Source organism: Pteronotus mesoamericanus, unplaced genomic scaffold (assembly GCF_021234165.1).
Source record: "Pteronotus mesoamericanus isolate MK-2021 breed Mesoamerican mustached bat unplaced genomic scaffold, CSHL_Meso_final contig_68, whole genome shotgun sequence".
NCBI classification, from domain to species: Eukaryota; Metazoa; Chordata; class Mammalia; order Chiroptera; family Mormoopidae; genus Pteronotus; species Pteronotus mesoamericanus.
In genome coordinates, this window is record NW_026555234.1 from 14,872,503 (window position 1) to 14,900,307 (window position 27,805).

At 47.0% G+C, this 27,805-nt stretch overlaps 1 protein-coding gene across 1 annotated transcript in view; it reads right to left on the minus strand.

The window, feature by feature from the left end:
- The window catches only part of SEL1L3 (SEL1L family member 3), a 93,232-nt gene that overhangs the window by 33,358 nt on the left and 32,069 nt on the right, over positions 1-27,805 (minus strand). Inside the window, exons 7-13 of the mRNA XM_054582011.1 lie at positions 24,850-24,982; positions 23,190-23,322; positions 21,545-21,685; positions 9,829-10,040; positions 8,448-8,627; positions 2,273-2,392; positions 337-477 (exon numbers count right to left, since the gene is read on the minus strand). Coding sequence (XP_054437986.1) covers positions 337-477; positions 2,273-2,392; positions 8,448-8,627; positions 9,829-10,040; positions 21,545-21,685; positions 23,190-23,322; positions 24,850-24,982 — 1,060 coding nt within the window. The remainder of the gene's footprint in view (positions 1-336; positions 478-2,272; positions 2,393-8,447; positions 8,628-9,828; positions 10,041-21,544; positions 21,686-23,189; positions 23,323-24,849; positions 24,983-27,805) is intronic.

Sequence of the window (27,805 nt, forward strand, 5' to 3'; positions counted from 1 at the left end):
CAGCATTGCTTGGTGGCAATATTGTAGTAGCACCTTTGGGGGCTGGCAGTCACCTATCAATCCATAGACTATGGGTGTCTCCTGCAGACAGCCACAGCTCTGGCAAAAGCAAAGAGACTCCAGGTGCCAAACATAAGACTAGGGATTAAAAACGAGACCAGGGGCCCACCTCTGACTCTGCCTTTTCAGCAAATATCCCTTCTCGTTAAGAGCGACAGAAGGGTATACTGAGTTTCTTCGGTTCCGGACTCCCTGTTTGACTGCATGCCTCCTGGAGACTGCCCAGGAAGTCTGATGAGAAATGCACAGCTTCAGCACGAAGAGAGAAATTCTTACCTTGAATAACACAATGGCATAGTCGTATATCAGTGCGGGGTCCTCGGTCTCCAGGGCGCCCTTGGCGTACCACTCGATTGCAGCTTCGGGGTTCTTGGCCACACCTTGCTGCCCCCAGAACAACATCTGGGCCAATCGTTGCTTCAAGACAAGAGCAGTTTAGAATAATGACTTTCCTGTGTAAGGCTTAACAGAAGGTTTTAAAAGGTGAGAGGGCAAACCTGGCTTGCAATGTCTACATAGTGAGAACCGAGAATGGGGTAGACCCATGTTATCTTCCAACTTGAGCCAGAGCTCTGAAGGTGGTCTTGTGTAAGTATTAGTCCTTAACGCAACTTGGAAATGGAGCGCCTGTGCATGTGTGCGTGCTTGTTGGCGTATGTCCACGCATGCAAATGAATGAACTGCACACAGGGCCAGAGCTGGCTGAAGGCAATCACAACTGTCCCTTCCCCTCCTAAGTCCCCTCCTTTGGGAGGTACTGCCTCCCAGTACCCTTGGCCCAGTGAGCCGTGTAGAGGTCTGTGCACATCCACATCTGTTAGGGCGTCTTTCTACGGCATTTATCTCCTCTTAGCCCAACATTTGTCCACATGGCTGGCTCCACAGTTACACTTGAGGCAGGGAAACTCCTGGGGGTAGAAACTGCAAGATGTGATTGGTTTGCCTTCATCCCCTCGGCCTCCACCCAGCAGAGTTCATAGAAGCCCCTCAACAAAGAATTGTTGAATGAAGGAAGGAAGGAGTATCCATGGCTAGGAAAGTGCAAGCAGGCTCTGGAGCACCCAGAATGGGGCTCTGGCAGTGGCCTTTCCAGAACTATTCCTTGGAAGTCCTTCCCGCTCTAGAAAGTGTGCAGGCTAACGACAGAGGCAACATCTGTTAACATTCTGGTCCCATGTGGGTTCCTGATTGTCTTCTTTCTGCTGCTTCTCTCATCTCCTTCTTTTCCCTCTCTACCCCCCTCCAACTCTACCAAATACTTTCACCTTCCAGCAAAGTATCCCCTGAATTGCTAGGAAGATGTCTACAGAGGGTAGGAGGCCTGTTACTAGAGTCCCTGAAATGGGTGCTTGTCGATGCGTTTATTCTTCTGTTGTCTTCACTTTCCGTTTCTGGTTCTCCGGCCTGCCTAGCGGCCCCAGGGGCCCTTCCCAACACTGTGTGCTCACCAGGAGCGTGAAGACAAAGTTAAATCCTTTGGGAAGGAGGCCTCCACCCCCCCCCCCCCCCCCCGCCCTGCCCTGGTGCAATCAGCCTTAGCCGGTTCCCACCAGGGGACCTTCTTCACAGCGAATCAAGGCAAAAGGGCAGACAGGGCATGTTCTCCAGCCTTCTGGCCTTTCTAGTACCCTTTCAAAGTCCACCCAAAAGACATGTTCAAGAGATAGGGTCGATCTTTTTGGCAGATGGTTTTCTGTTATTCCGGCCAAATTCATGGCCTTCTCAATGCCCATCCAATCTCTCCCACACCCCAAGATACTTCTCTTTGTTTCTATCTCATGCACTAATGTCCACTGGTAGCCTATCAGATTGGTCAGAAATATTGTGGCTCTTTGTCTTTTCTGGGTTCGGGGTAGGACTACACGGCAGGCCACCTGAAGTCAAGGGTGGCCAAGTGATGTTCTGGCCAATGAGAAGTGAGGAGTGACTTGTGCCATTTCTGAGCAGAAGTGTTAAGAGCCAGCGGGGGTGTCCTGTGGCCATCATCCTGCTGTAGTGGCTTTAGAAACATGCATTTTGATGAAGACTCCGTTAGCTTGCGTTCCTAGCGGACTATGACAGCACAGTCCATGCCAACTCCCATTGGACAGGTCGTGGGAGTGGGAAATAAACCAGCATCACTTTAAGCCACTGAGGTTTCGGGGAGTTCGCTACCACAGCATAACCTGGCCTATCATGATAGAAATTCTAAGACAGCGGACCACGTTTTTACCTGAGCTGCTGCATTGCCTCGGGTGGCTTCATGCTTCAACCACATAAAGACATCTCCATCTTCTTTGGTTTGTACCTTGAGTACTTCATCATCTTTTAGTCTAATTGTTTCAACATATGCCTAAAAAGGAAGCAAGGAAAGAAGGGAGGGAGTGAGGGAGAGAGAGAAGAAGGGAAGGAAGAAAGGAGATGGAAAACATCTAAATGATTTAGGCATGCAAAAGACAAAACATTGTTCTTAAACCATAAGTTGCTCAGGGGAAAACTATATGAATAATTGAAATATGAGGGGTATCCACCGTATCATCAGATCAAAAAAATTTTTAAACAAATGCATCACATCCAATGTATCTAAATGAGCATTTCTGTTCCTATAAAAGCATATATCTTGGGAGGGCAAAATGTATTCCACTTCCACTTCTATCACTTAAGCTTGTTCAGAAGTCAACTTCTGTGCCTCTGATTTCAGAGCCAGATTACACATAGCATCGAAAAAGGTAAATCAATATTTCCTAAGTATAACCTTATTTTTTTATCCCAAAGTGTTATTATCCTGCATGACTAACCCTTTCTATTTAGCAGGCTCTGCTTCAAATATCTTCTGGCTATTTCCAAAAATTAAATCCACCTTGCAAAGAAGAGGGCATGTTAACTCTGAGGGTGCGAGGGAGCGTGTGCTCAGCAGCACTGCAGATGAACCTGAAGGGAAAGTCACAAAGTGTTTGAATTTGTGAACAGCCTCCCAGGTCTCGGACTCCTCTGAAGAAAATAAGCCTCATTTTGAAGTATATATTTTGGCTGTTTATCAAAAAACCAGTCCTATTGTCTCATGGTCTCCCCTTACGCACAATGAATTCTGCCCAAGAGTGCCGCGAGGGGTCCCAAAAAGGGCTTCGCATGCCAGCGCAGCTGCAAGCAGATGGTGAAAAAATTGGATCTGAGCGAGTTTGGGAAAAAAGCCTCAGAGAACAAGGAGCTGATTTCCCTTCAGACCTCTCTGTTGTTAGATAAGAAAAGTACTTAGAGTCACAAACTCTAGCCCACAACCCCATTCCTGAGAAGGTCTTTCAGTTGCCTTCTCCACTGTGGTTGTGTGGAGTCAGAGGTCCCTTTCAGGGCCACTAGGGCACTGAGGCTTGGGGACAGTGTGAGGACTTAGGACCCAGTGGGTATTAATTCCTGCTGGATGTCTAACCTCGGGAGACCACTGAGCCAAGAGCAACAATGAGAATAATGATGCCCATGACCTTTTTATTCAAACCAACTATGTACTGGGTGTTTAACAACTGTTTCTTTCCCCCCATTTAGTCCTCACAACAGGGCTGTGATCCAAACATCACTGTCCTCAATTTAGACGCCCAGAAAAAAAACTGAGGTGCAGAGGTGAAACCATGAACTCAGTCAAGGTCACGTTGCAGAGCTGGCCCTGGAAGCTAGGTTGGCTTGAGTCCAAAGACAGGGCTCTGACCAGCTCCGCCAACGGTGTCCTCTAGTGAGAAGGTCCTGGAATCCTGCCTGGGCACATGTCACTTGTTAACTCTTTGCCAAGTGCATGACCAACGAGTGGTGCTTCAGCTCAACCTGCAGGGGGCGCAATTGCCAGTGGTGAGCCTGAAACGGGCTTCACCTGCTCCCAGGATGGAATTCTCAGCTAGAAGTTTTTTGTTTGCCTGGAGAGTTTGGATTTTGAGCTGTTTTTCTTCTTCTCCTTAATTTTTTCAAAGGGAGACAGACAGAGAAAGCAAAGAGAAAGAGAATGCAAGGCAGGGCTGTAAAGAAGGGAGAGAGGAAGAGAAGGAAAAACGAAGGGAGGAAAAGAGAGAGGGATGGAAATAGAGTGGTGGAGAGGAGAGAGGAAAGGGAGGGAGAAAGAGAGACAGGAACAGAGAAAGAGGACAGAAGACAGGGCAGGAAGGAAAAAACCCTCCAACTTTGCAGCTGGGGAGCACGGGCCCCAACAGCGCCCCCTTCCCTCTTCCAGCGCCTCTGTGGTCGCTGGAGCTATGAGACAGATGGAGCAGCCAGCCTGGGAACTGAGGAGCAGGACCGGTTCAGAGCTTACACTGAAACCACCTACCTACCTCCACTAACTCCCCCCGGGGCCTGTGGAAACTGCCATTAGGAACCTGCCTAGGGGAGCGGGGGAGGGTGTGTGTTCTTTGTTGAAGTTTAACTAGGGATTTTAAAGTAAGAATGGGGGAATATCAGCAGTAACATAGACAGACAGGAAAGTAAGTACCCAAGATTCCCCAAGGTAGGGGTGTGTGGCATACTAAGGAGGTGTTGAATGCAACACTGGTAGAGTTTCAACCAATGCTCTGGGTCCTAGCCATCAACAATGGACACTGGTTGCATCACAAAGCATCAGAGTCAACAAGAAATTGCAATCCCTTTGTGTTTATCCCTGGACTGCATGCTCTGCACTCCCAGCCTGCCCATCACCCCATTGGTAAACACTGAGCGCCAACTCTATGTCAAGCCAGTGCTGGGCACTGGGCTCACTGATGTGAAAAGACGAGATGCTTATCTCAGAGCTCACAGCCTACTGGGGGAGCCGGGTCTTTGACCCTGTACCCAACACCCATCATGAGAGCAATGGCAGAGTGCCCAGTGCCGAGACCTCCTAGCAAAGGGGAGATCAGGAGGAGGTGAAGTGTGAGCCTTGTGTACAAGTAGGAGGAGGGGCCAGCAGGCAGGAAAAGGCTGGTAGGTGGGGAGAAGGAACACCAGGCAGAGGAGAGCCAGCAGGGCTGGGAGGTGTGGCTAGAGGCTTACTGTTTCCAGGGTGGGCATGCCAGGCAGCGATGGCCGAGAGCGGAGGTGGGGGACGCAGAGAGAAACCGGGTCAAGGAGCATCTCCTCTGCCCAGTGATGCACTGGACTTAGTGCTTCTGGGTCAGCCCTTCTCAGCCCTGGCTGCACATTATGATCGTCTGAGGGGTTTTAAAACAGACACATCCACATACACACACACGTGCATATTCTATGCCTGGGCCACATCCTCACTTCTGTAAGGCTGTGGGGTGGGGCCCGTGCAGATGTGTTCTCTAAGCCACCAGGCAATTCAGACACATAGTCAGGTTGAGAACCTCCCCAGTCGACAGCCCCCTGTGGCCTCCATGAGAAGAGAATGGGAAGGGACAAGACCGGTGACAGAAAGACCAGTTAGGAGGTATATGTGTTTGCTCGGGCTGCCATGACGAAATACCCCAGGCTGGGTGATTTAAACCACGGATATTTATTTTCTCACAGCTCTGGAGGCGTAAGTCCAAGATCAAGGTGTTGGCAGGTTTAGTTTCTTCTGAGGCCTCTGTCTGTCGCATGCAGATGGTCACCTTCTTGCTGTGTCCTCACGCGGACACCCTTCGGTCTGTTTTGTCTGCGTCCTAATCTCCTCTTCATGTAAGGACAACAGTCCTACTGACTCCATTTTTAACTTGATTACCTTTTTAAAGGCCTTATTTCCAAATACAGTCACATTCTGAAGTACTAGGGGTAAGGGCTGCAACATATAAATTGAGGGGTAGGGGGAGGTGCATGTAATTCAGCCCCCAGTCGGAGGCTGTCACAGCGGCTCAGGGAGAGACGATGAAGGACGGATGCTGGGATGGAAATGGGCAGAGGCCGAGTGGCGTGGAAAGCTGTTGGGGGCGGTCACTGATAGGATGATGGGGGGCATCCAAGATGACAGCCCGGTCACCAGCATGGAAAACGGTGCCATCAGTTTAGGTGTTTGAGGGGAGTGGGGGGAGGAAAGGCTGGGTGTCCTTTGCAGTATGTCCGGAGAGCAGATGTGGGTTATGAGCAATAGCCCAGCGGGAAAAGAAGGGCTGAGTGCCATCGGATGCGGGGGACAGCTGAAACCAGGGGTGTGGATGAGACGAGACCCCAGCCCTCCAGCAGGTGTAGAGAGGAGGCTGCGGGCCAAATCCCATGGAAAAAGCAAGTTCAAAGGTGGAGGGAATGAGAGGAACTTGTTTGTGATTAAGCCACAAAAACATACAAAACCCGAGAGCACCTTCCCTCTCTTTAACCTGAAGCAAATCCCCACAAAATCATAAAGAAGTGACGTGAAGTGAGATTACTAAAAAAGAAGATGAAGTGGTGCCAACTATGCATTACATAAAAGAGAAAATGAAACAAGAATCAAGCAAAGAACTTCTGACAGATCCTCAGTTTGTTAATTAGAGGTCTGGCCTTCCGTATCTCCTCATCTGTTACGTGCTGCTGCTGAATTAATAGATTTCTCAGCAAAAGGACATTTACGTCAACATATGACACCTGCTTGGATTCTCAAGAAGCCATTAATTACACATTCTTAAGAAAATGAGCTATGATACAACTCTTCTAACTGTGTAATTTGTATCTGGCATTCTTAATCATACGATTTTTCAGCTGCAAGATGGATCTTTGCTATTCAACTTCTCTGGTTCTGACCAATTAAACATTTTCTTTCATAATCATAACGTTTCATGTGTCAAATCTTCAAAAGAAAAGGAGCTTGTTAGCAATATACCATTTCCTGTTGCTAATTTATGCTAAATTAGAATTCTTAAAAGTATAATATATACATATAGGACATCATTAACACATCCAGGCTTAGTAGAGCAGTGGCAATATTATTTGGTGGCTTGATTTTGTATGAATGTTTTTCAGAATAATTAAAAAAAAACTTTATGAATTAAATTAATGCCTGTCGAACGGTCAAATTTTATGCATAGCTTATATACACTGAGGGGTTATACACAATGATGAGAAAAATGTGTATGTTTGTTCAAAAGAAATCACTTTCTAAAGGAATTAGGATGTCTTTACCAACAGCCTTTTGATGTTTTATAGCTTGACCCATGTTTAATGTTCACTGGCAGCATGTGCCTTTGAGTCACTTCATAATGTATAGCGGTCACTGTAGATCTCTCTTCCAGAAACCACTCATTCCCACTCATCAAAGCACGTGGCTTCTGTCCTGTGGGCAATCCGGGAGCCACGCGAGGGAACAGTGAGAGGCCTGGCCCCCATTAGCTGCTTGGCCTAAGATTCCATAGTCCTGACCCAGCCAGGCCTACCCCTAGGCTCTCTGAGCACAAGCAGGGAAAAACAAGAGGTTATGGCCTAGATCAAGGCCAAATCTAGCAAAGCAGTTTGCATTTCATTTATACTCTGTCTCTGGCAGAGTTGAGTCATTGCAACAAAGACTGTACAGGCTAAGCCTGTATTTACTCTCTGGCCCTTTACAGAAAAAAAAAAAAAAATTGCTGACTCCTAGTATAAACCACCTGCACTTCCTCTCAACTCAAACACCTCAAGTGCTAAGACCATCAAAACATCTTAAATCCTGTCTGGAGGAAGAGGATATATAAAACACATCCCAAGAGGCTAACCACGTCATGGTCTATTCCCCGGATCCAAATCTCCAGCATCTGCAGGCAGCTTCCCTTTTAGTCTTATACCGTCTCCTTTACTTGTGCCCTTTCATTCACAGCCATCCATACAAGTCTGGAAACAAACCATCGGTTGGCCTAATGTAACACATTATGTTTTGTGAGTAGATGTAAGCCACTGATACCTTTGCCCAAAGAGTCAAAAAGATTTAGGAGCCTACAAAGTTAGGGGCTAGAGTTAGTGCAAACATCACATGCTGTCAATCACCCAGGAGCACTGGGCTAGCAAGGCTCACATGATGGGGACAGGTGCTTCTCAAGGCGTCCAGCAGTGGGAACATAGCTCTGACGGGGTTTGCTTCCTCATATCATTGACCCTGCTTGCTCGTTACATATTGATAGAAGCCCTTGGTTTAATGCCCACCTCCATTTGACTCAATCCCCTCAAACATCTCTAGACCCACCACGTGACAAGGTCCTGGACCAAAGACAAGATGCGTATGTTTCTGGCACACAGTCTCTTGCAAAATCATAACCTGTCTTTTGTCTATGAGTCCTTCCATTCGTGAAAACTTTTACGTGCACAGATGGAGGACTGTTCCTACATTTGGCCTGAGAGCACAGACAGGAAATACGAACTGGAGAGGAAAAGAAAGTTTTTCTCTCCAATCAGTGATGCTCATCCTCTGGAGGCCAGTGGATGTAGACAGCCACAGGTGTAGACACTTTAAAAAAAAATTCAGGAAGTCCTAGTAAACAGGGCCATAGGCACTTCCTCCCGCCTATCTCTCGTACCTGATCTCCTTGCAGCGTGTGCTGGTCGAGTGGTGTCTTTGTGGCAATGTTGCTGTAATAGGCATAGGACAGCTCCCAGTCCAGGGGGTAGTTAGCAATACCCTGGAAGTGTTTGTAGCCAAGGTTCATTGAAGACAGCCTCTCACTGCCCTGGCCTCCAACCAAACTATACAGCATGCCCTGTTAGGAAGAAATGGAGAGGGTTCACAAGGTTAGAGGGAAGGGTCCAAAACCCAACCACCGAAAGGTCATCTGGCCCCGTCCTTACAAACAATGATCCTGGTCATTCCAAAACACATTAACATGACTTGAAAATATCTTTAGAAAAGAACGTACTGCAGCTTTCTAAAGGTTAACAGATTCCCAACTATGTGCCCTTGTAAATGTCTGATAGCTTAAAATTCCTTGACTTTTGCTGTTCTTCAATGTCGATGGGGGGGGCCTTCCCCTGACTTCTCTCACAGCATCACGTGTGCCCGCCAACTGTTCTAAGGGTTCCTGGTCTGTGCCAGCCACATCACCGCTGGCTAGATGGCCTGAAGAGCAGGCCATGTCCCAACTTCATGCTCACTGAATGTTAGTGCTGGGAATGGTCTTTTGAGATCAACTAGTCCAACAAACTCATTTCACAGTTGAGGAAATAGAGGCCCAGAGAAGTAGTGTCATTGCTCTATGACCAGCTAGCCACTTTGTGGCAGAGACAGGGCTGGAATCTTCTAGACTATTTCACCTTTGTGGGAACTGCCTCGGGGACTCGGGAAAGCATCCCATCAGTCATGGCTTCTCTTAGCCAGAGATGCGCACGAAGAAGTCACTGAGAAACACAGAGCCACCAGGGCATGTCTAAACAGCATGACTCTCCAAGCTCAGGATGAACAAATCTCAACACAAGGTGATCAGGGACCATTTGGCAGTACTTACACAAATGGGATTCCAAATGTTCCACAAGTTGCATAATAAATCTGGTTCCAGAACCAAAAAGGAAACTGCCTGGTATAGCTTTTATTTGGAAGGCTGGATATGGCAATACTTGGCTTAGAAGTCAAAATGACATAACTTAGCTAACAAGTCATGAAACGATGGTCTCACAGCCAGGGTCGTTACAAGAGTTAGGCAAGAGGCACCTGTTCCCGAAGGGCTGGGATTCTGGTGAGCCCTGCCCAAACTGTTCCTTAGCGTAAGCCAATCACGTCCCCGAACCTAGGAGTGGAGACTGAAAGCAGGAGCCTGTACTTAACACAGCCCTAGGATGCTGTGCTTGCGTGTCGACATTCAGTTCCTGGGATCATGAACTCATCCAGTTCAATCTGGGCCATGACAGCGTTACTCTGCAAATAGAACATGGGTAACCGATATCCCTTGATCCCATGAAATACTCTACCTGCAGCTGATCCCGAGGTACATTCAATCCAGTTTCATAAAAGACTGCGAGGTAGTAGGATGCTTTATGATATCCACAGCAGCTGGAATCCATCAGGAAGGGGACGACAGAACTAATTTGGTGAAGACCATCCGCACTGGAGAGTCTCTTTACAGCCTTTTCAAATATCATCCCGCCGATTTCCAAAACAGATTCATTTTGGTGCCTTGGCGCTGTAAGTAACGCAATTCACAGCCCACACAATTAATTACCATGGGATCAACGCGGCTTTAGAAAGTAGAGGGAAAAGCCAATTAAACCACCTAAGTTATTAATGCGGATGGTTCTGCGGTGCCTTGAAATACACCCCCTTCCGGGGAGGTGAAGGTAAATCAAACCCTCTGGGGATGCCACGTTGTCATTCTGTAAATAGCTTTTTCCTTTGGCACCAAATGACAGCCTAGCATCCTGGGTAAAAGGATGTGCCTTATTTAGCTGAGACAGCGCCTCAAGAGAGTAATTCACTCGGTGTAACTCAGCACCAAGTCAGGACTACCTAAACTTCCAGAGACATTTTTCCCTCTAAGACTCTCTGAAGAAGAAAGTGTTTTATTTCAGAAATCATTCCTAGGTGTTGTTCTAAAAAGTTGAGCAAAAGAAACTTATTTTGAGATGCTTCTCTTTCTTTTGCCTTCAGTGTCTAAATACAATAACAAGAATGAATCAGCTTTTACTGAAGGCTTACCAAATGCCAAATACTGTGTTAGGTATCTTACGCAAATTCTGCCAGGTGATCCCAACAACTTTGTGAGGGGGGTGCTGTGACTGGCATCCTCCGTTTTTCAGAAGAGCAGACGGAAGCCTGGAGAGGTCGACTCACCCTCTCAAGTTACAAAAGCTGGCCAGTGGCTGAGCCTGGCTCTGAATCCAGCTTTGCTGGTCACAAAAGCTGGAGTTCCTACTCACTCTGCTACACCTGCCTCCTGATTAACAGGCAGCCAGATGTCTCAATAAGTACCTGGTCACCAAGGTAGAGAACTCTTTACACAACTGCTTTAAGCTATGTGATACTTCCTTTTACCTAATCCTCTCTAAATCTGATAAACCTTTTAAGCCCAAGATAGCAAGTTATATGGCCCTAGCATGTAAGTATTACAGTCTTCTAAAGTCTGTCTACATTATTCTTGTCTCTTATTTATTAATTCTGACAATGAATGTTTACTTTCCAGTCTGTGCTCTGTTACAAAAGACCACATAGGATCGCACAGACACTATTTACATTTAAAGAGATATGGTTAATTTATTCCAGACTAAAACTTTAACTGCCTAAAAATTATGTACAACATTTTTCTTTAATGTTCTTCATTCTGTCCCAAATTAAAATATTACTAACAACTTTCAGAAGGCAGTAAGAGGTTTATTCTATGAGCACCCAGTAAGAGGATGAAGAGAGGGGAGTTTCCAATGTGGGGAAACTTGAATGGGAAGATCTAAGACAGGATTTCTTTAAGGGCAGTGGGCCCATGGATGAAACTGCGAGGAGCAGGTGCCAGTCGCTCCGGGCCAGGCACACAGGCTGGCTGTCCCTGAAAGGCGGCATGTGCCATTTTGGGCTGAGCTTCGGGGCAGCCCACCCACCCCCTACACCCAGAGCTGAAAAGTAAATCTCCAGGCTCCTGGATCGCCCCGCCCAACCCTCTTGGGTTCCCCAGACAGAGGCTGGTCTGCCCGCACTCTCCCCATCCCAAGTGGTAGACGCTGAGAAGAGAAAATCACCCTCCTGAACGAATGGAATTTACTCCTCTTTCTGTATTTTTTTAATCCCTAAAGAAATAGCAGCTTTTTGTAAAGAAAGAAAAAAAATCAAAGAATGCAGATTTGTATAAAATAAAAACAGAAGTTCCCTCTCTCCCAACCCTTCTCCCCCTCTCAAATTAAAACCCATTTATTCCCAGGAGATTTAGAAATAGCACCCTTTTGATCATCAGAAGTAGTCCTTTTTATACAGATTTTGCTTCAAAAGTACAATAAACTCCATTAAAATTTTCTTTACTAATTTAAAATGAGCTGTAAACAGGCAGAATATATTATGCTAATGAAGATTTTGAGAAAATGTTGCTGCTTCTGGGTATTTTAATAAGAAGAATCATTATAAAACAAGAATTTTTAAATAAATAAATAATCAAGTAATTCAACATGTTTTCATGTCAGGAGTACCAAAATAATTCTCATCATTTAAAAAATTATTCTCCCAATCATCCTTTACCAGAGAAGAGAAACACTGTTAAAAACTTGGTGCCCTGGCTGGTGTGGCTCGACGGACTGAGAGCCAGCCTGTGAACTGAAATGTTGCCAGTTCGATTCCCAGCCAGGCCACGCTGCCTGGGTTGTGGGGCAGGTTGGGGGCACGCGAGAGGCAACCACACACTGGTGTTTCTCTCTCTCTTTCTCCTGCCCTTTCCCTCTCTCTAAAAATGAATCAAAATAAAATCTTTAAAAAAAAAGAAAGCTTGGTGTGCATTGTGCATACTTCCAGACTTTTCCTTTGCACAGAAAATAATTCATCTCTCTCTGCATATATATATACATATTTTCTTCCCAAAAAGTCTCCATAGATTCTGACCCTTAACTTTTAGAAATTAACTTACATCTCATGAGTATCTGTCCATGGCTGTCAGAAGCTCACTCTTTCTAAAGCTTTAATAGTATTGCATTCTATAGCAGTGTTGCTGTTCTAACCAGTCCTCTATTTTTAGACTCCTGGGTTGTGTCCAGTGGTTTTGCTACAACCAACAACAGGGCAGTGAACATCCTTGAACGTTCCTCTCTGCTCAGCTGTTGGGATATATCTGAATAACAACACCCCTTCCTCCACAAGTCTGGAGGTCTCCTTTTGGATTTCCCTTTGCGTAGCTGTGAGAGGAATTCCATCTTACTCAACTGTTTGACAGGATATAGATCTTCACTGGATGCAGTGTGCCGGCAGCACCCCGATGGAGTTGCAAAATAAATTCTACTTGTGCTTATTCACATGTTTACTTTTAAATATATACTATCTCAGATGCCTCTCTGTGCACGTTCAGAGCAAGGCAACATTAGCTTTTGTTAACAACTCATCCCTGCCTCACTTGCTCTGCCAAACCCCTAACTAAGATGAGCTTTGCCTGAGTAACCACGAACATGGACTTTGTGGGCTCAGAGGAGAGAAGAGACTCCAAACCAAATGAAGCTCCAAATGAAACACTTGCCCCGCTGACCCCTGGCACAGAACCCCAGAAATCATTAGCGGGAATGTGTCCAGGTAGCCGGGATTGCTGGAGAGTAAGGGGCTAAAGGGAAATCCTTTACAAAGCTCCAAGCTTTAGCACAAAAACACTTCACAGACCGAAATGCAGGAGGGTTGAAAAGGCTTCATTAGTTTTTTTATATATTAAAATGAACTCCCCACCCCACATACTACCAATCAATGTTTTCTCTGCAAAACAATCTAAACAAGTTTCTGTATTAGTGAATATAATTTTAAAAATATATCTAAAGTAAAACTGCTCCTTTTCTAATTTTTTAAAATGTATTGATTTGACGGAGAGAGAGAGAGAGAGAGAGACCCACTGAGCTACTTGACCAGGGCACAACTGGTCTGTTTTGCACATCCTTTAAAGTTCAAATTCTACCTGTAGCACAAAATCAAAGCTACAATGACACTGGTGATCTTGTGAAACTGGTCATTTTAAAACCAGTTTAATTAAACTATTAATTGCAAACCCATCTGGTTTAGCATATGCATTTTTTCCTAGTCGATCTGTAACTAAAAGAAAAACATGCCTTATTTATGGAGATTAATAGTGTAATGAAAAACAAACAAAATAGAAAAAGGAGACATATTCCCCTTTTCTTCTTCCTGCACCAGAAGCTAAGGAAACAACAGGCACGGGCACTGCGAATTAATCCTTCCTATTTTCCAGGTAGCACAGCATTGTTTATTTTCCTCTTTGTTCTTTTTTACAGCAATACCATAAGGCTGCCATGTGCATGCCCATCGTTAAAAGAGGCAAAAAGCAGAAAATGAGAAAGTAGCCACCAGTGGAAGGCGTCGGCGTCGGCATCTGATTGAGAATTCCGAAGGTGAAAGACAGGCTCATTTCTTGTGAGAGGGATGGGGACATCAATAGGAAAGTCATTTTTAGTCTCAAGCTTCCAAAAGGTGGAATGCATCCAAAGCAGAAGTTTGAAAGTGGAAAAAATAGTGAAAGGAGGAAATGTCATTTAGCCAGAAAAAGAAGATCTTCACCAAGTTTACTAGTTTAAAAAAAAAACACCTACAGGGGATTCCTTATTTGCATTCTGATCAGGCAGGCCCCACTAGGTTTTGGAGACCTAAGGAGGTGGCTTATTTCAATCTCAAAAGTAAACTATTTGTACTTTTCCGTACTGTGCAAATTTTCTGGTTTTATACAAGGAATCCTCCTTCCCCCCTCCCCCCACCCTCCCTCCCCCGCTTGGTACTGTCATCAGGAATTATCTCAGCAGGAAGAGTACGGCCCTTTCTTTGTGCTTCTGTGAATTAAAAAAAAAAAAGCTACAATGTATGATTTTTTAAATAAAAAAAAATGATGGTTCTGCAATGAACAACAATGCAAATAGCTCTTAAAGAACACAGCATCCCAGCATTATTAAGTAACATCATTTCCACGCTCCGCACTTTGCAGCCTCCAAATACACATGGCAATTGTCGGCGAAAATGAGAAGAGTTAAAAACAAACAGAGCAAAGCCAATGCGGCCAGCAACCCTCCGGCACACTTGTTCCCTGCACTGGGCCCAGCAAAGCCTGGGGCAGGCGGCAGGCCCGGCCTTGCAGGGGAACACGGGACACACAGGTGGCGTCAGCCCTGGGGGGCCAGCCCATCCCCGGGAGGCCTTCTTCTGCAAACCGTTTGCTGGCAGACCTCGGATTTCCTGGGGCCACAGTCGCCAACTCCCGTGGGCTCAGAGGGGCCCAGGGCAGGATCAAACGGGGGAAGGGAGCAAGCAGTTCTGGCCTTCGGGAAGATGTCCGGAGAGGCTGGCCCGCTCCCCTGTCCTCTTCTATCTTCAAGTCCCACCTGCCACCTCCTGAGTCTCCGTGCCCTTCCTCACTCCTTCCGCAACCAGCTCTCTGGCCTCCAGCCCGGCCGCCCCCTCCATTGTCGCTCCAGCCTTTTACCAGCTCAGTTCCTACCACCTCTTCTCCCTAGATGCCAAAGCCCCATTCAAAGGGTTTTTGAGTTCAAAGCATTCCATTTTGACAAAAAAAAAAAAGTGACAGGAGAGAAAAAGAAATAGCCAGCACACCTCTTAAAAAGTAAAAAATCATGCATACTGAAATACTACCATCCTAGTGTTAGAAAAAGCCAAATGCTAATAGGGCGATTTCTATGCTCTGCCAGGAGCCGCTTTCCTGGAGCACTGGAGGCTCCCCAGGAGACAATGAAGAGGTTGACAGATCAGAACGGTCCCCCTGAAGACCTGAACGTGGGGTCTAGTGCAGGAAGCCAACCAGCACCTGGCCAGCGGTAAACCTGGGGACAGAGCAGCACCGGAGCATCCCCATGCCAAGCAAGGAAATTGGGATGCAGGGCCGCAGCCCTGGAAGCTAGGAAGGGTATTCTGCCACATCTAGATGCGCTGCACAGAGCTAGCTGCCCTGGGGAGTGCTGCCACCTCTAATTCAAAGGCATGCCAACTCTGGGAGGCAAGGAGCAAGTCCCGTGGTACTTCAGAGTGGGAACCACTGGAGGGGACAGCTGCCTTTTATACCAGGTTGGCACATCAGCTGTCAACATGCGGGGGAGGCCTCCCTCCCCCGCACTGCCTAGCACTTGGCAGAGGGTTGTGTGTGGGCTGGTCTATGCTTTTCATCATGGTCACCCCAGGGCCCAGTATAGTGCCAGGAGGTACCCAGCACATGGGTGCTATGCAGCAAGGGGCTGTTTTTACCTCTGGGCACCTGCATACCTCAGCAACTAGACTGCAGACATAGGAAAGCAAGAACTCCGAGGGCTGCGTTTGGAGAGCTCTTTTGTAATGGGTGTGCACAGACTGAGAAAGAGCCTGGTCTCCTTTCGTTGCCAGGGAGAGTTGGTGAACAGTGTCCTGGGAAACAGAACTATGTTTGTAGAGGTGTTTTCAGAGCCAGGACAGCAGCTCCTGAGAGGTAACAGGCTTAGGAGTGTGTTTAAAAATGAGAAAGAGAGAGAGAAAGCAAGTAAGCCTACAGAACTCTCAGTCTGGAGGAATGTCATGGCTTGGCTAGTGCTGACCTTGAACTTGCGTCTCCCAGAAGTCAAACTCCGTGTTCCTTTAGTGACTCACTGACCCAACACAGACTTTTTTTTAGTACTTACAATGGGACCACTTATTCATTCCGAGGGCATCCAGTTACTTAACAAATATTTACTAAGGGTCTGCAAAGAAACCCTAGCTCCTGTTCCTGCTGTCTAAGCCCCACTGTGGAATCAGGCGGGCACATCAACAAAAGGCAGCAGGACAGGTCCGCGTAAAGGGGACCTTCCAAAATGGCAAGGACAGCAGGGGAGATGGAGCCGTCTGCCTGGGCGACAGGAAAGATGCCGTGCGGAGGCAGTCTCGGAGTTGGGACTTGAAGGCTGTTTGCAGGGCAGGTGAGCTGAGAAGGGGGGCGTGGAAGGTGGCGGTGAGGTATGTTCTTTGAGGAAATGATACAGAAACATGCTGTGTAGGATCCTGTGGAAGAAGAACGGATAACTAAACAGCTCACGTGTGCCCAGCACTGTGAAGGCATTGTGCAGAATTAGAAGTTTAAGTGGGATACTTTACACTGTGTGCACGACCCTCAACAAGCCTGCAACTGCGCGAGTGACAGAGGCACACATAGGCTCAAATGGCTGTAATCCAGGGCAGAGTGAGATGAGCTCTTTTCGCGCATCCCTGTCCCTCATATCCACATGGTATCTTTCTATCCCTGAAGCTCTTTCACAGACATTATGTCGCTTTATGACAGCATGATTCTTAATTGCTATTAAACAAGACTTTCCCCAGTATATAAATTATAAACATAAGTTATGCCTCATACCCATGGGGCTGGCTACTATTAAAAAAAAAAACTCAACAGAAAAATAACAAGTGTTAGCAAGGATGTGGAAAAATTGTAACCCTTGTGCACGGTTGGTGGGAACCTAAAATGATGCAGCCACTATGAAAACCAGTATGGTGGTTCCTCAAAAAATTCAAGGTAGAATTATCACACAATCCAGAAATCCCACCTCTGAGTGTATATTGAAAAAAAACCGAGCTCCAGGTCCTGAAAAGACACCCACGCTCGTAACAGCACTGTTCCCAACAGCCAAGAGGTGGAAGCAACCCAAACGTCCGTCAACAGATAAATGGATAAGCAAAATGTGGTTCACATACCACGCAACATTATTCAGCCTTAAAAGGGAAGACAATTCTGACACATGCACAACATGGATGAACCTTGAGGACTTCATGCTAAGCGACAAACACTGCTAAGTGACTCCACTTATATCAGGGATCTAGAACAGTCAAGTTCGTAGAGACGGAAAGTAGAATAGTGGGTACCAGGGCCTGAGGGGGGATGGGGAGTGGTTGTTTAGTGGGTACAGAGTTTCAGTTTTACAAGATGAGAAAGTTCTAGAGATCTGTTGAGGACAATGTGAATGTCCTTAACACTACGAAACAGAACACTTTAAAAGGGATACAACAGGTAATTTTATGTGACTTGTATTTTCCCACACAAACTATGTATATGATTTTAATTATAGCCCCTTGAGACTGAGGGTGTAAAAACACCTGGGGATTCTCTCCTGGAGGAGGACACACAGCTCCATCTTCGGGAACACGGGAAGGCAGGGACACTCCTGACCTCGCTTGGCCGGAATGCAGAGGACGCTCCATCACACCCTCTCTGCCGGTTGCTGACAAAGCCCAAGCTTCTGACTCTCCACCCCCTGAAATGTTCCCACGGCCCCTTTGAAGTGTGTGCTGTTGGCTCAGAGACAGAGCAGATGATCCGCCTCAGATCGCACCGTGTGGGGGGAAAACACTCTGGAGCCTGAAGCGTGTGTGCGCGCGCGGCGGCCTGGAAATGGCGTCGGCCGTCTCGCTGAGGAGAGGCTGCCAAGAAAAGAGATGATGCCGTCGCAAAGAACTGGGAATCACAGGCCACTGTCTCACACTGCCTTATTTTTTTTTCCTTTCTTCGAAATGCCAGCAAAAGAGAATTCCACATAGCAATTCATTCCCTTTCTACACATTAGGGGACTCGCTATTTTCTTTATATTTACCTCAAGGTAAATAAGCACGGCCCCATCGCTGTCCTGTCCTGGCGCACAGATGGCACGCGGTCAATACTTGTTTAGTGAATGAATGGACGGCGTTGTGATGTGAGGGACTTAAGAAATTCCTCACACGGCTCAGCTCCTTATCTCCAGGACGGCACCTACTCGTTCCCACAGCAAGAATTCCAAGCCTCAGTCAGCTGATCCTCGCCTCCATTCTCATAGCTTGTCTCAGAGATGAAAAATGTAGTACGATGAAGATGGACTTTATTAAAAGTCCACTAGCCAACAGACTGGACAGCTCAGGGCGGCCGCAGAAAACCAGGCAAACAGAGCTGCTACTGACTGGAGCTGCTGAAAGCACCCCACAGCCAGCGAGGCTCTTACGGCAGGATGAACTTGGCAAGGAGGGTATGTGAGAAACCAGGAATGGATACATCGTCACACAGTCTTACTACTATTCTTTTTATAGATCAGAGGAAAGATGTGTTAAAAAATATGCACTTATTTTTTACCCTCGATTTACGAAATCCAAGTTTCTGCATTCCTCCCCGCCTCGTTGGGGAATGGGCACAATGTCTGACAGCGATCTCCCCGGGGTTGGCGGGAGGGCGCCGTGACAGCAGCCCCCAGCAAGGGCCCTGCGCCAGGCAGAGATGAATTTTAATGAGGACTCCGTGCCCTCCCTCTGCAGAGGCCGCCCAGGCCTCTGGACAGGGCTGCGAAACGGAGAAAAACAGGGCAGAAGGCAGGGCGGGGGTTGGGGCCAGCAGTGTCCTCAGCCGGGCTGCGCTGGGACGGAGACCCAGCACCGCAGCCCACAGAGTCTTGGGGTTTGGGAGCTCATGATTTGGGTTTTTAATTAAATTCCATTTCCAGACTTCTACAGAGAAGGAAAATGATTCTAAATTTTTACAGACAAAACTTCTGAGCTGGAAAAAGAACATGAAAACATTCCATTGAGAGTATTTACTTTGAAAAGAATCGTGAAAATGATTTGCTCGCGTTCGCCATCAGCAAAATGACATTTAAATATGATCAGAAATCTCATAAAACCCATTTTGCACGCACAATCCAGCGCAGCCCCCTCCTCTCCTGTTTGCCTGTGCTGTGGGGTGTGGTCCACCACCTCCCAGAGGACCAAAAACAGCCTGGGTATTGTCTCTGCCCCAACGTAACATCCCTAACACTTACATGGCAGTGGTTCTCAGCCAGGGGCCATCTGGTAATGCCTGAGGACATTTTTGGTTGTCACAACTCGAGAAAGGGAGGGAGGAAGGGAGGGAGGGAGTATTACTGATATCTAGTGGGTGGAGGCCAGAAGCTCAGCTAAACATCCCACAATGCCCAGGACAGATCCCACACAACAAAATGTCCATAGTGCCAAGGGTAAGAAGTACTACTCACAAAGAGCTCACTGTGTGTCGTTATACTGTTCTGAGAGAGGAACCATTGTCACCCCCCATCATGCGGGGGAGGAAACTGAGGCTCAGAGGAGTAAGGTAATTGCCCAAGAGCACACAGCCATTAAGAGCTAAGTTAAAATCAAGAGCCAGGCCGCCTGGGCCCAGAGGCTATGCTGCCACACGACTCCACGCAGCCTCCCCTGCCTGACTCTGAAGGAGTCCTTCAGGGCCAGCCTCTTTACAGCCTTTATTAACTCGATTCAGGCCTGCATCTTCCCCCCTTGGACCACGACAAAGGACGCCTGCTTCCAGCTCCATACCCCTGCTTCCCCCAACCTCTTACTGCTGCCAGGGCGACCTCAAAAACCCAAGTCTGATCCCACCTCTACCCCCGGAGTGAAACCAGGTCCTTGTCCTCACCTGCAAGGAAAAACCCGAACTCTTCAGGATGGTATCTGCGCGCAGGTGGGAACCCTCCCTCTCCAGGCCTCCTCCTGCCCCGCAAACGCCCTGCACATCATTACAATTGCTGTGCTGACCCGGCCTCCCTGCAGCTACTCTGCCTGCAGGGCCCGCCCCCACCTTACTTACCTGCTAAACACCTACTGACCCTTCAAGGATCAGTCCCAGAGTCACTCCACTAGCAAGCCTTCTCTGAACATCCCAGCCTTCCAGGCAGAACTGATCATTCCCTCCTTTTGCCATTTCTTTCTACGGCCTTTATTCAAATGCATTACTTTTTTCCTTTGCTCTCAAGTCTGTCCCTCAAGGGCAGGGACCCTGTACTGTCTTACCTACCTCTGAGGTCTAGTCACGTACCTAGGCGGCCACTCCATAAGCATCAAATGAACAAAAGATGAAATTTCGCGTATGGATGGAATTCTTTGCAGACAGTGGAGGGGGTCACTGTCTGCAGTGGAAATCCATCCCCTTGAATGCAAGTTCTTACATGAAAAAGTCAGTTTCTGCAATGCCCTGACTCAAGGGTCTAGCTGTATATCAGGTGCACCGCGGGCTGCCTCTGACCACGACAACAGTTACCATCATTCCATCTTTGTATCCCGGTCCCTGAACATCTCCAGCTTTTCTCCTTTCTAACAGATGTGGCTTCAAGCAACCTTGTGGCCTTACAGGGTGTCAGCAAAGCCACATTGAGAAGGGAGGAGCTGGCCACACGTGGGAATATTCTCAAGATGCTACATAAAGTGCACTTTAAATCAGGGGTCTCCCATTCGCGTGCCTATGGGCCAGGCAAGTAGGATTCATGAAGGCAGGTGGTGCTGGAGCCCAGAGAGAAGAGGCCGCGAGCGGCCCCTGCAGGCGGGGGCCGACCACACGCCTCCGGAATGGCTGCCACGTAGGGCAGGCGGCCAGGCCTTTGAATTTTTTTTTTTGAGAAAAGCTAAAAATTTGCATTGTTACACAAGGTTTTTGAATCTGGCAATTTTTTTTTTAATTGGCAACAATATGTGTGTCAAACCAATGACATTTGGGGGTCAGCTCTGGCTGTAGGCTGTCTACTTGTGGCCTTGGCTTTAAATAAAGAATTGCTTGAGCCCTGGTCCGTGGGGCTCCGTTGGTTGGAACATTATCCAGTAACCAAAAGGTTCTAAGTCTGATCCCCAGCCTTGGCACTAACAGCCCCTGGTCAAGGTGCGTGCAATCCCTAGTACCAGTCGATGCTTCTCTCTCACATCAACATTTCCCTCTCCTTTCTGCTCTCTCTAATAGCAATGAAAAAATGTCCTCGGGTGAGGATAAAAAAAAAAATTAACTTAAAAAAAAAAAAGGAATTGCTCAAGCGATTCCTAAATAGAAGTTTTTGTATTTAGTGTTGGAAATGTGCATAAATATATTGAGGGCTGTGGACAAGGCAGAATTTAAATTTAAAGTTAAGCTAGAAGACTAGGGTTAAAAATAACTTGGAGGCATAAATCACCAAAGAGGGTGAGCGAAAGAGTGGGAAAACAGGGAGCCTTCCTAACCAGCATCCAAAGGCAAGGCAAAGACACAATTACCCGTCAACAGACCCATCTCCAGCAAGGCCTGGAACAAGCTGGCGTGCTGGGCTCTCAGCTCCTTTTCCCAGGGGAAGGCTCTGCACGTTGAGGGTCTCCCGTACCTGCGCCTCAGGTCCAGGTAGGAGTTCTGCAGGTCACCTGCAGGAAAGGGAAGCGTAAGTCTCACCTCTCTCCACCCCTTTACCCTAAGCAGAACTAGAAATAAGAGGTCAGATGTAACCTTACTGGGTATGGACTGCGGTGCATTAGGGATTTGAAATTGGTACGGTGCTTTTGCCTTGAGGTCACACATTCAAAGCCACGTCCAAGGGAAATGTGCCAAAGTTGCTGATGGCTGTTGAATAATTCTGCAGAATGAGCAGCTGGCCTCGGACTGGTCCCCAGGAGGCCAATATCTAGGCCATTTTGTTGGCAGCGTGAGCTGAGGAGCAAAGCCCAAAGACCCCCAGGGAGGCAAGGCAGTAGATGTTAGAAAAGTCTCCCCAAGGCCCCCAAACAGATCAGCGTGCAAGGCTGGGCTTCCAACTCAGGCTATCTCTCCTAAAATTTCATCAGTTATCGAAATCAGTTTCTTTCCTGTTCAGGATATTACTATTCCTATATATCTTCCCCCTCTCTGACAGCATCGTATTTTCTGGATGACTCAGCGGTGAGAGCAGCAGCTGGGGACCAGTATAGCCTATTCTTAAATTGAATTGCAGAAGCGCTGCCTTTCCACGTTTACCTATCACCATCTCTAATCACTCCCTGGGACTGTTTTTACGCAAACCCTATTGGACTGGGGTATGTTCAAGACACATCCATTCATTCCTCTGTGGCCTGAAACAGGAAGTTCAGCTCTGGAGACAGTGAGATATGTGGGCAGGACTGAAATACTCAATTTGCTTTTGCTGATGGCAAAGGCCCCACAGGAACTTCTCTTCCAGAAGAAACATATGGGACTAACTCTACTGCCACCCTATCAAGCAAGAAGATCCACGGCACAGAGAAATTGATAAGTGCCAGATTCAAGCTCGAACATTGGAAGACAAGACCAGACCAAGTTTTATAACAGATAAACACCCCATATGAGTGAAAAGATGTCCGTGCAAATATAAGCAGGCATGAAAGCAGTCTATTTGAAATTCATTCCTTCTGTTGCAAATTACCAATGTCTTCCAGATTGAGTCGATTCCAAGGATTTAAAAAATAAAACCGAGCCCTGAACAACAAAGTCATTGTTCAACATTTCTGAAAGCTAATATTCAGATATTAATGGTCCAAGACAAAAGTGCACCGATGGGGAAACATTTCTAATGATTAATTTATTTTCCAAATCATTTTTATTTTCTTAGGTTGGCCTAAGATCCCATTATGAATGGGAATAATGAAATGCAAGGCTCAAAACACTCTCATTTGTATTCTTAAACTAAATCACGTATGCTGGAAGCTACGAGGCAGGTGGGGCTGCTGGCGGCTGCGGGTCTTGTTGGAATCCAGGTGGAAGGCACACTTTCACTTGCATCCACCTGTGGAGGTCATACTTCTCTCCATTGGTCAAGTCACAGATGTTCCATTTCAACCCCGTTAGAGAGAAGCCAAACAGGTTGACACAAACAAATGCACAGAGCTACAGGCTGCTCTCCTGAAACTCAATACTTACATGCTTCTTGGCTCCCGGCCCCTTGCTGTACTGTGGATGTGTACACAGACACTATTTCTTGAACCTCTGCACACCTTTCATAGTATAACTTGATTTGTTCAGCAAGTTGCTTCTCAAGGAGGGGATTTAAAATCTACAAGAAGGCAGAAAATTCGAATGAACAACAGCTGTCATCGAACACTCTTTGATACCTGTGAGGCTGTGTTCAGGTTGACTTCCTTCTCCCACTGATATCACCAGCTGGCTTGTCTGTACTCAGATCATCTGATCTAGATTTGCTAAGGGAGAGTGTGATCCAAGGACATGCTGGCTCTGGCCACTTCCTTCTCGCTTCCTTTTGGGCCATCTCCTCCATAGAGCTTCTTCAATGTTGGGGTCTCTCAGAGACAAGGCCTCTACCTTCTTCTTCCTCCCTGCTGCGTGCTGTCCCCAGAAAATCATGTCCCTCTCCCCCCTAGTTCTCAAGGGACACTCAGTCTACTTATGCTGAGTGAGCTGACTGGGAGCCCTTCTCCCATTTTCTTCTGCTTGGCAGGCTCCTACTCCATTTCCAAGGGCCAGATTCAAGGTCATTGCTTCAGGGCGGCTTCCCTAACACTCTGGCCCACCCTCACCTGTTTGCCCATGTTCCTGCCTCAATGCTCTTGAACACTGTGCTCCCATCTGAATTAATGCACGTATCACAGTCTTTCACGACTTGAGAGATAAGGAAGCTCCCTTAGAACAGAGGCCTTATTTCAACTCAGTGGTTTTCAAAATGCAGATTGTGATCCATTTAGAGGATCATGAAATCATCTTAGTGGGTTGTAACAAGAAGTGATTTTTTTTTTTTGTAAAGTAGAACACAAAAAGAGTACATTGAACATAATGAGGGTCTGTAAGTGCTCAATAAGTAGCAGGTCTCTCAACAGGGGTACTAAGGTGCACCCATGGGTGGCAGGGATTCCCATTTTTGCTCCATGGCTTTGTCTAACGGCTCCTGCCTTTCCCAGAACAATCCCCACAGGGTCACGGGAACGGAAGACTGCTCCTTGTTCAGGAATTCAGTGATCTCCTCACCCAGGCAGAAAAAGCAGCTGCCGTGAAGAACCCCCTTATGGGGCAGCAGCTTGCTGGCGCTGGCCAGGTCCCCAGGCCAGCGCCACCTGCAGGCGGGCTTTGGATATGAGACCACCCAACAGCAGATGCAGTTCTGGGTACAAAGCCCTCTGGGCCAGCCAGTGAGCGGGGGGCCGGGGCCGTTTCTGGAGGGAGCCGTGAATGGAACCCAGGGTCTCATCTGCTGCACTGGCTCCTTTTCTGCTACTTTAAATAACAGCATATAGAAGAAGCTTTACCAAATAACTAAGACTCTCTCCTTTCATTAGCTTAATCACTGGATAGGCAACAGCCTGATAAAAACCTACTCTATAATTAAGCCAGTGGTTATTAAAACAGAGGAAGTAAATGGTTTCCATTTTATGAGTACTAAATGAACCAAACGTTAACAGAAATCTATTATCGCGTTAGCGAGGGTAAAGAACTCAATATTAATAATGTTTAAGGACAGAGGCGATGAGAGATCCAGCTTAAATAAATCTTTTGTTTACATGGGGTTCCGGGCCCCTGAGCTGCGCACGCATGAGCACCCACAAACTGCACCTCGATCCCCTGGGCTCACCTGTGCAGGGTGCAGAGTGCGGAGGCGGTAGTATTTCAGGGGTCCAAAAAACCCTGCGATGCCGGACACATATCTGCTCCCTCCAATAATGAAGTACCCAGCAGTGTCATTATAGTGGAAATCCTCCCGGAAGCTACAGAAAAACAAAGCTTTTGAGGGGTTTGAACTAGATATTTAAAAAGAGACTCTTTCACCGACCCTCACTGACTTAGACCCCAAATTTGCGTAAGCCCTTCACTCTGGGCTCCAGCAGATGAGATGGCGTGGGGTCAGGCGGAGTGGGGCTCAGATTCCAGTTCCGCTGTTTACCAGCCGTGTGACCCTGGACCAGTTGCTTAACCCCTCTGAGACTGTTGTCTCATTAGTAAATTAAGCTCCTCACTTACAAGGTTGTTAAAAAAATTAAGTGAAATATAAGACATAAAATGTCTAGCCAAGTGTCTGGCTCACTGTCACAAAGGACCGGCTGTTGAAACTGATGAAACTGTTTGGAATCATTAAAATTATTTGAAATTGTTGGTCATAACTGGAGCTATTTTGCTCTAAAAGGAAAAAGAAAGTTTTTCAATGGATAGAAGGTATCTGTGAAGGAAAACCAAAAACATATCCTATTAGATAAAAACTTATATAAATTCAGAGTTAGGAGGAGAGGGCCACATTAAGGTCAAAGGCCTTGGCCAAAAAGAAGAGGCCAGCACAGGTGATCCCCTGCAAGTCCACTGTGTCCTGAAAGACTCAAAGGGTCAGGAAGGAAAACGGGGTCAGCACAAATAAAATGCCCGACGTTGCTCCTCGCAGCATTGATTATATTCACCAAAGCCTGGAAAACTCCAGGTGTTTTCTCAGTGCAGGCTGAGCCGCAGCCTCCGACGGGCCTGGCCCTGCGCTCCATTACTGTACAGCTTAGAAAGCACGTGGGGCTCTGAGTGCTGACCTGGAGGGATCTCACAAACACACTGTTAGGTCAAAATAAAAATAAAAGTGCAGAATAAAGGGTATGCTTTTTATCTAGGAGAGAGGAGAATGGGGGTGTGTGTGTGTGTGTGTGTCTGTGTGTGTGTGTGTGTGTGTGTGTATTTGGTATTTGCATAAAAACTGTAAAACTACATACAGGAAAAAAATCAGTATTTTCCCACGGCACAGGGAGGGGGAGGGGGTTAGGGGACGGAACGGCCAGGGACAGGGCCTCACTGTGTACCTTTTCATACAATTTTGATTTTTTAAAACCATTTAAAAATTCAAACAAGAAGGTGCAATCAGAGCATATGTGAACAGCAAGGGGGAGGGGCCAAGACAGGCATCAAGTGAGAAGCCAGGAGAAGAGCAAAGAGCCAGGGAGTGCAGAGGGCAGATGGAAGTGGAAAGAAAGAGCACAACATGTCAGGCAGGCGGCCAGGAGCCTGGCGAGCCACGGGGGCGAGAGGCCGGGCGAGGCTTGTGGGGACAGAGCAGGCTACCAGCGGTTGGATCAGGAAAAGCCAAGCAACCTGGGGTCATCCCAGGAGAGGTGATGGACTGGCTGTGAGCAAGCAACCTGACCCTTAGCAGGTACACCTGGCTGGAAAGGAAGACAAAAGAGTGACAAAATGGGCATTTGCAGATAGTATCAACTGAAGGCAGCCACAGTGAACACTTAGAAACACGCTCTATACAAAGGCAATTCACATGGAAAAAAAGGCTTCACCTCCTGATATTTCTCTTTGCAGAACTGAAAGGCCAGGAGAAGAGAGGAGAGTCTCCCACCCCCTTTTTTTTTCATGTGGGACCTCAAACTTATTATACCTCAGAGCTGTGAACTGATTCTGTTTTTCCAGGCCTTGGCAAGGGCTGAACCATCCTCCTGAGACAATACCTGGCCCTCAGCGGATGTGAAACAATGCTTCTGCCGTGAAAGTTCTCTTTACGGAACTCCTCGTAACCATCCCCCTCCCCCCGCGCCAACGCCCCCCCCCCCCCCCCCACAACGTGCCGGGTGCTTCTTTACTGGAGCCTTAGTCTTCTCATTTTATCAATGGAGATCACCCCAGTAATGGTCTACAGGTTGTTGTGAGGATTAAATGAACTAGTATTTAAACAAAGCATTTAGAACAGCTCCTGGCACAGAACAGGCTCCATACCTTTATGGTTATGATTACTAACCTAGTCCAATGTTGAGCTTTTGTTACCCTCTCTTGAGTTACATGCTTAGTAAGAGGAAGATGTGTTTGTTCCCAAACCTCTTAATGACAACTGTATGATCATTTAATCATACAATTTAATTAAATATCAGGTCACCCAATAAAATACGGTGGCTGGGGCAGAAGTTCATTCTGTAAAAACTGAGTTGAATGCTTTGGGTAGACTCAGTAAAAAAAGAGATGGTGACTAAAAAACGTGGTGTGGAATTAAGACAACTGTTTGGGAAAAGAAATCGAAGACACCTAGATGGATCTGGGGCTCTGAGAGTTTCACAAGTGTCCTCATTTTCTTTTCATTGGAAGGTACAGAGATGGCATGCTGTTTGTGCAAGATCATCAGAGAGAACGCCAGTCGAGAGATTCACACTCAAAGGGTGGGCTCTATGTAGAAAGACTGGCAAATGAATGTATGTTTCTCCCTTTTAATTAAAATAAAATATTTAAGGCATCATTTTTAAATGATCCTTGCTTTAACTGAGGTTTTAACTGACCGATTAATTACTTGGTCCCTATGGCCCTGGACTGTACTTTCAGGTCTTCCTTACCATTATTGTGATATAACCAAAGAGATCTCCCCATCACGGTCTCCAGCATTCCTCTCCTCTAACATCCTCGGCGGCGGCACAAGGATTACAGTGATTCACTGTACTGTGCACTGCTCAATGGTCATCCATTTCGCTGACATATAAGCTGAGCTAGACTCTTCCAAAGCCCAGAACAGTCCCTTTCAAAAATGTCTGACACGCTGGCATACTGTCTCGACTCTTTATCTGGACATG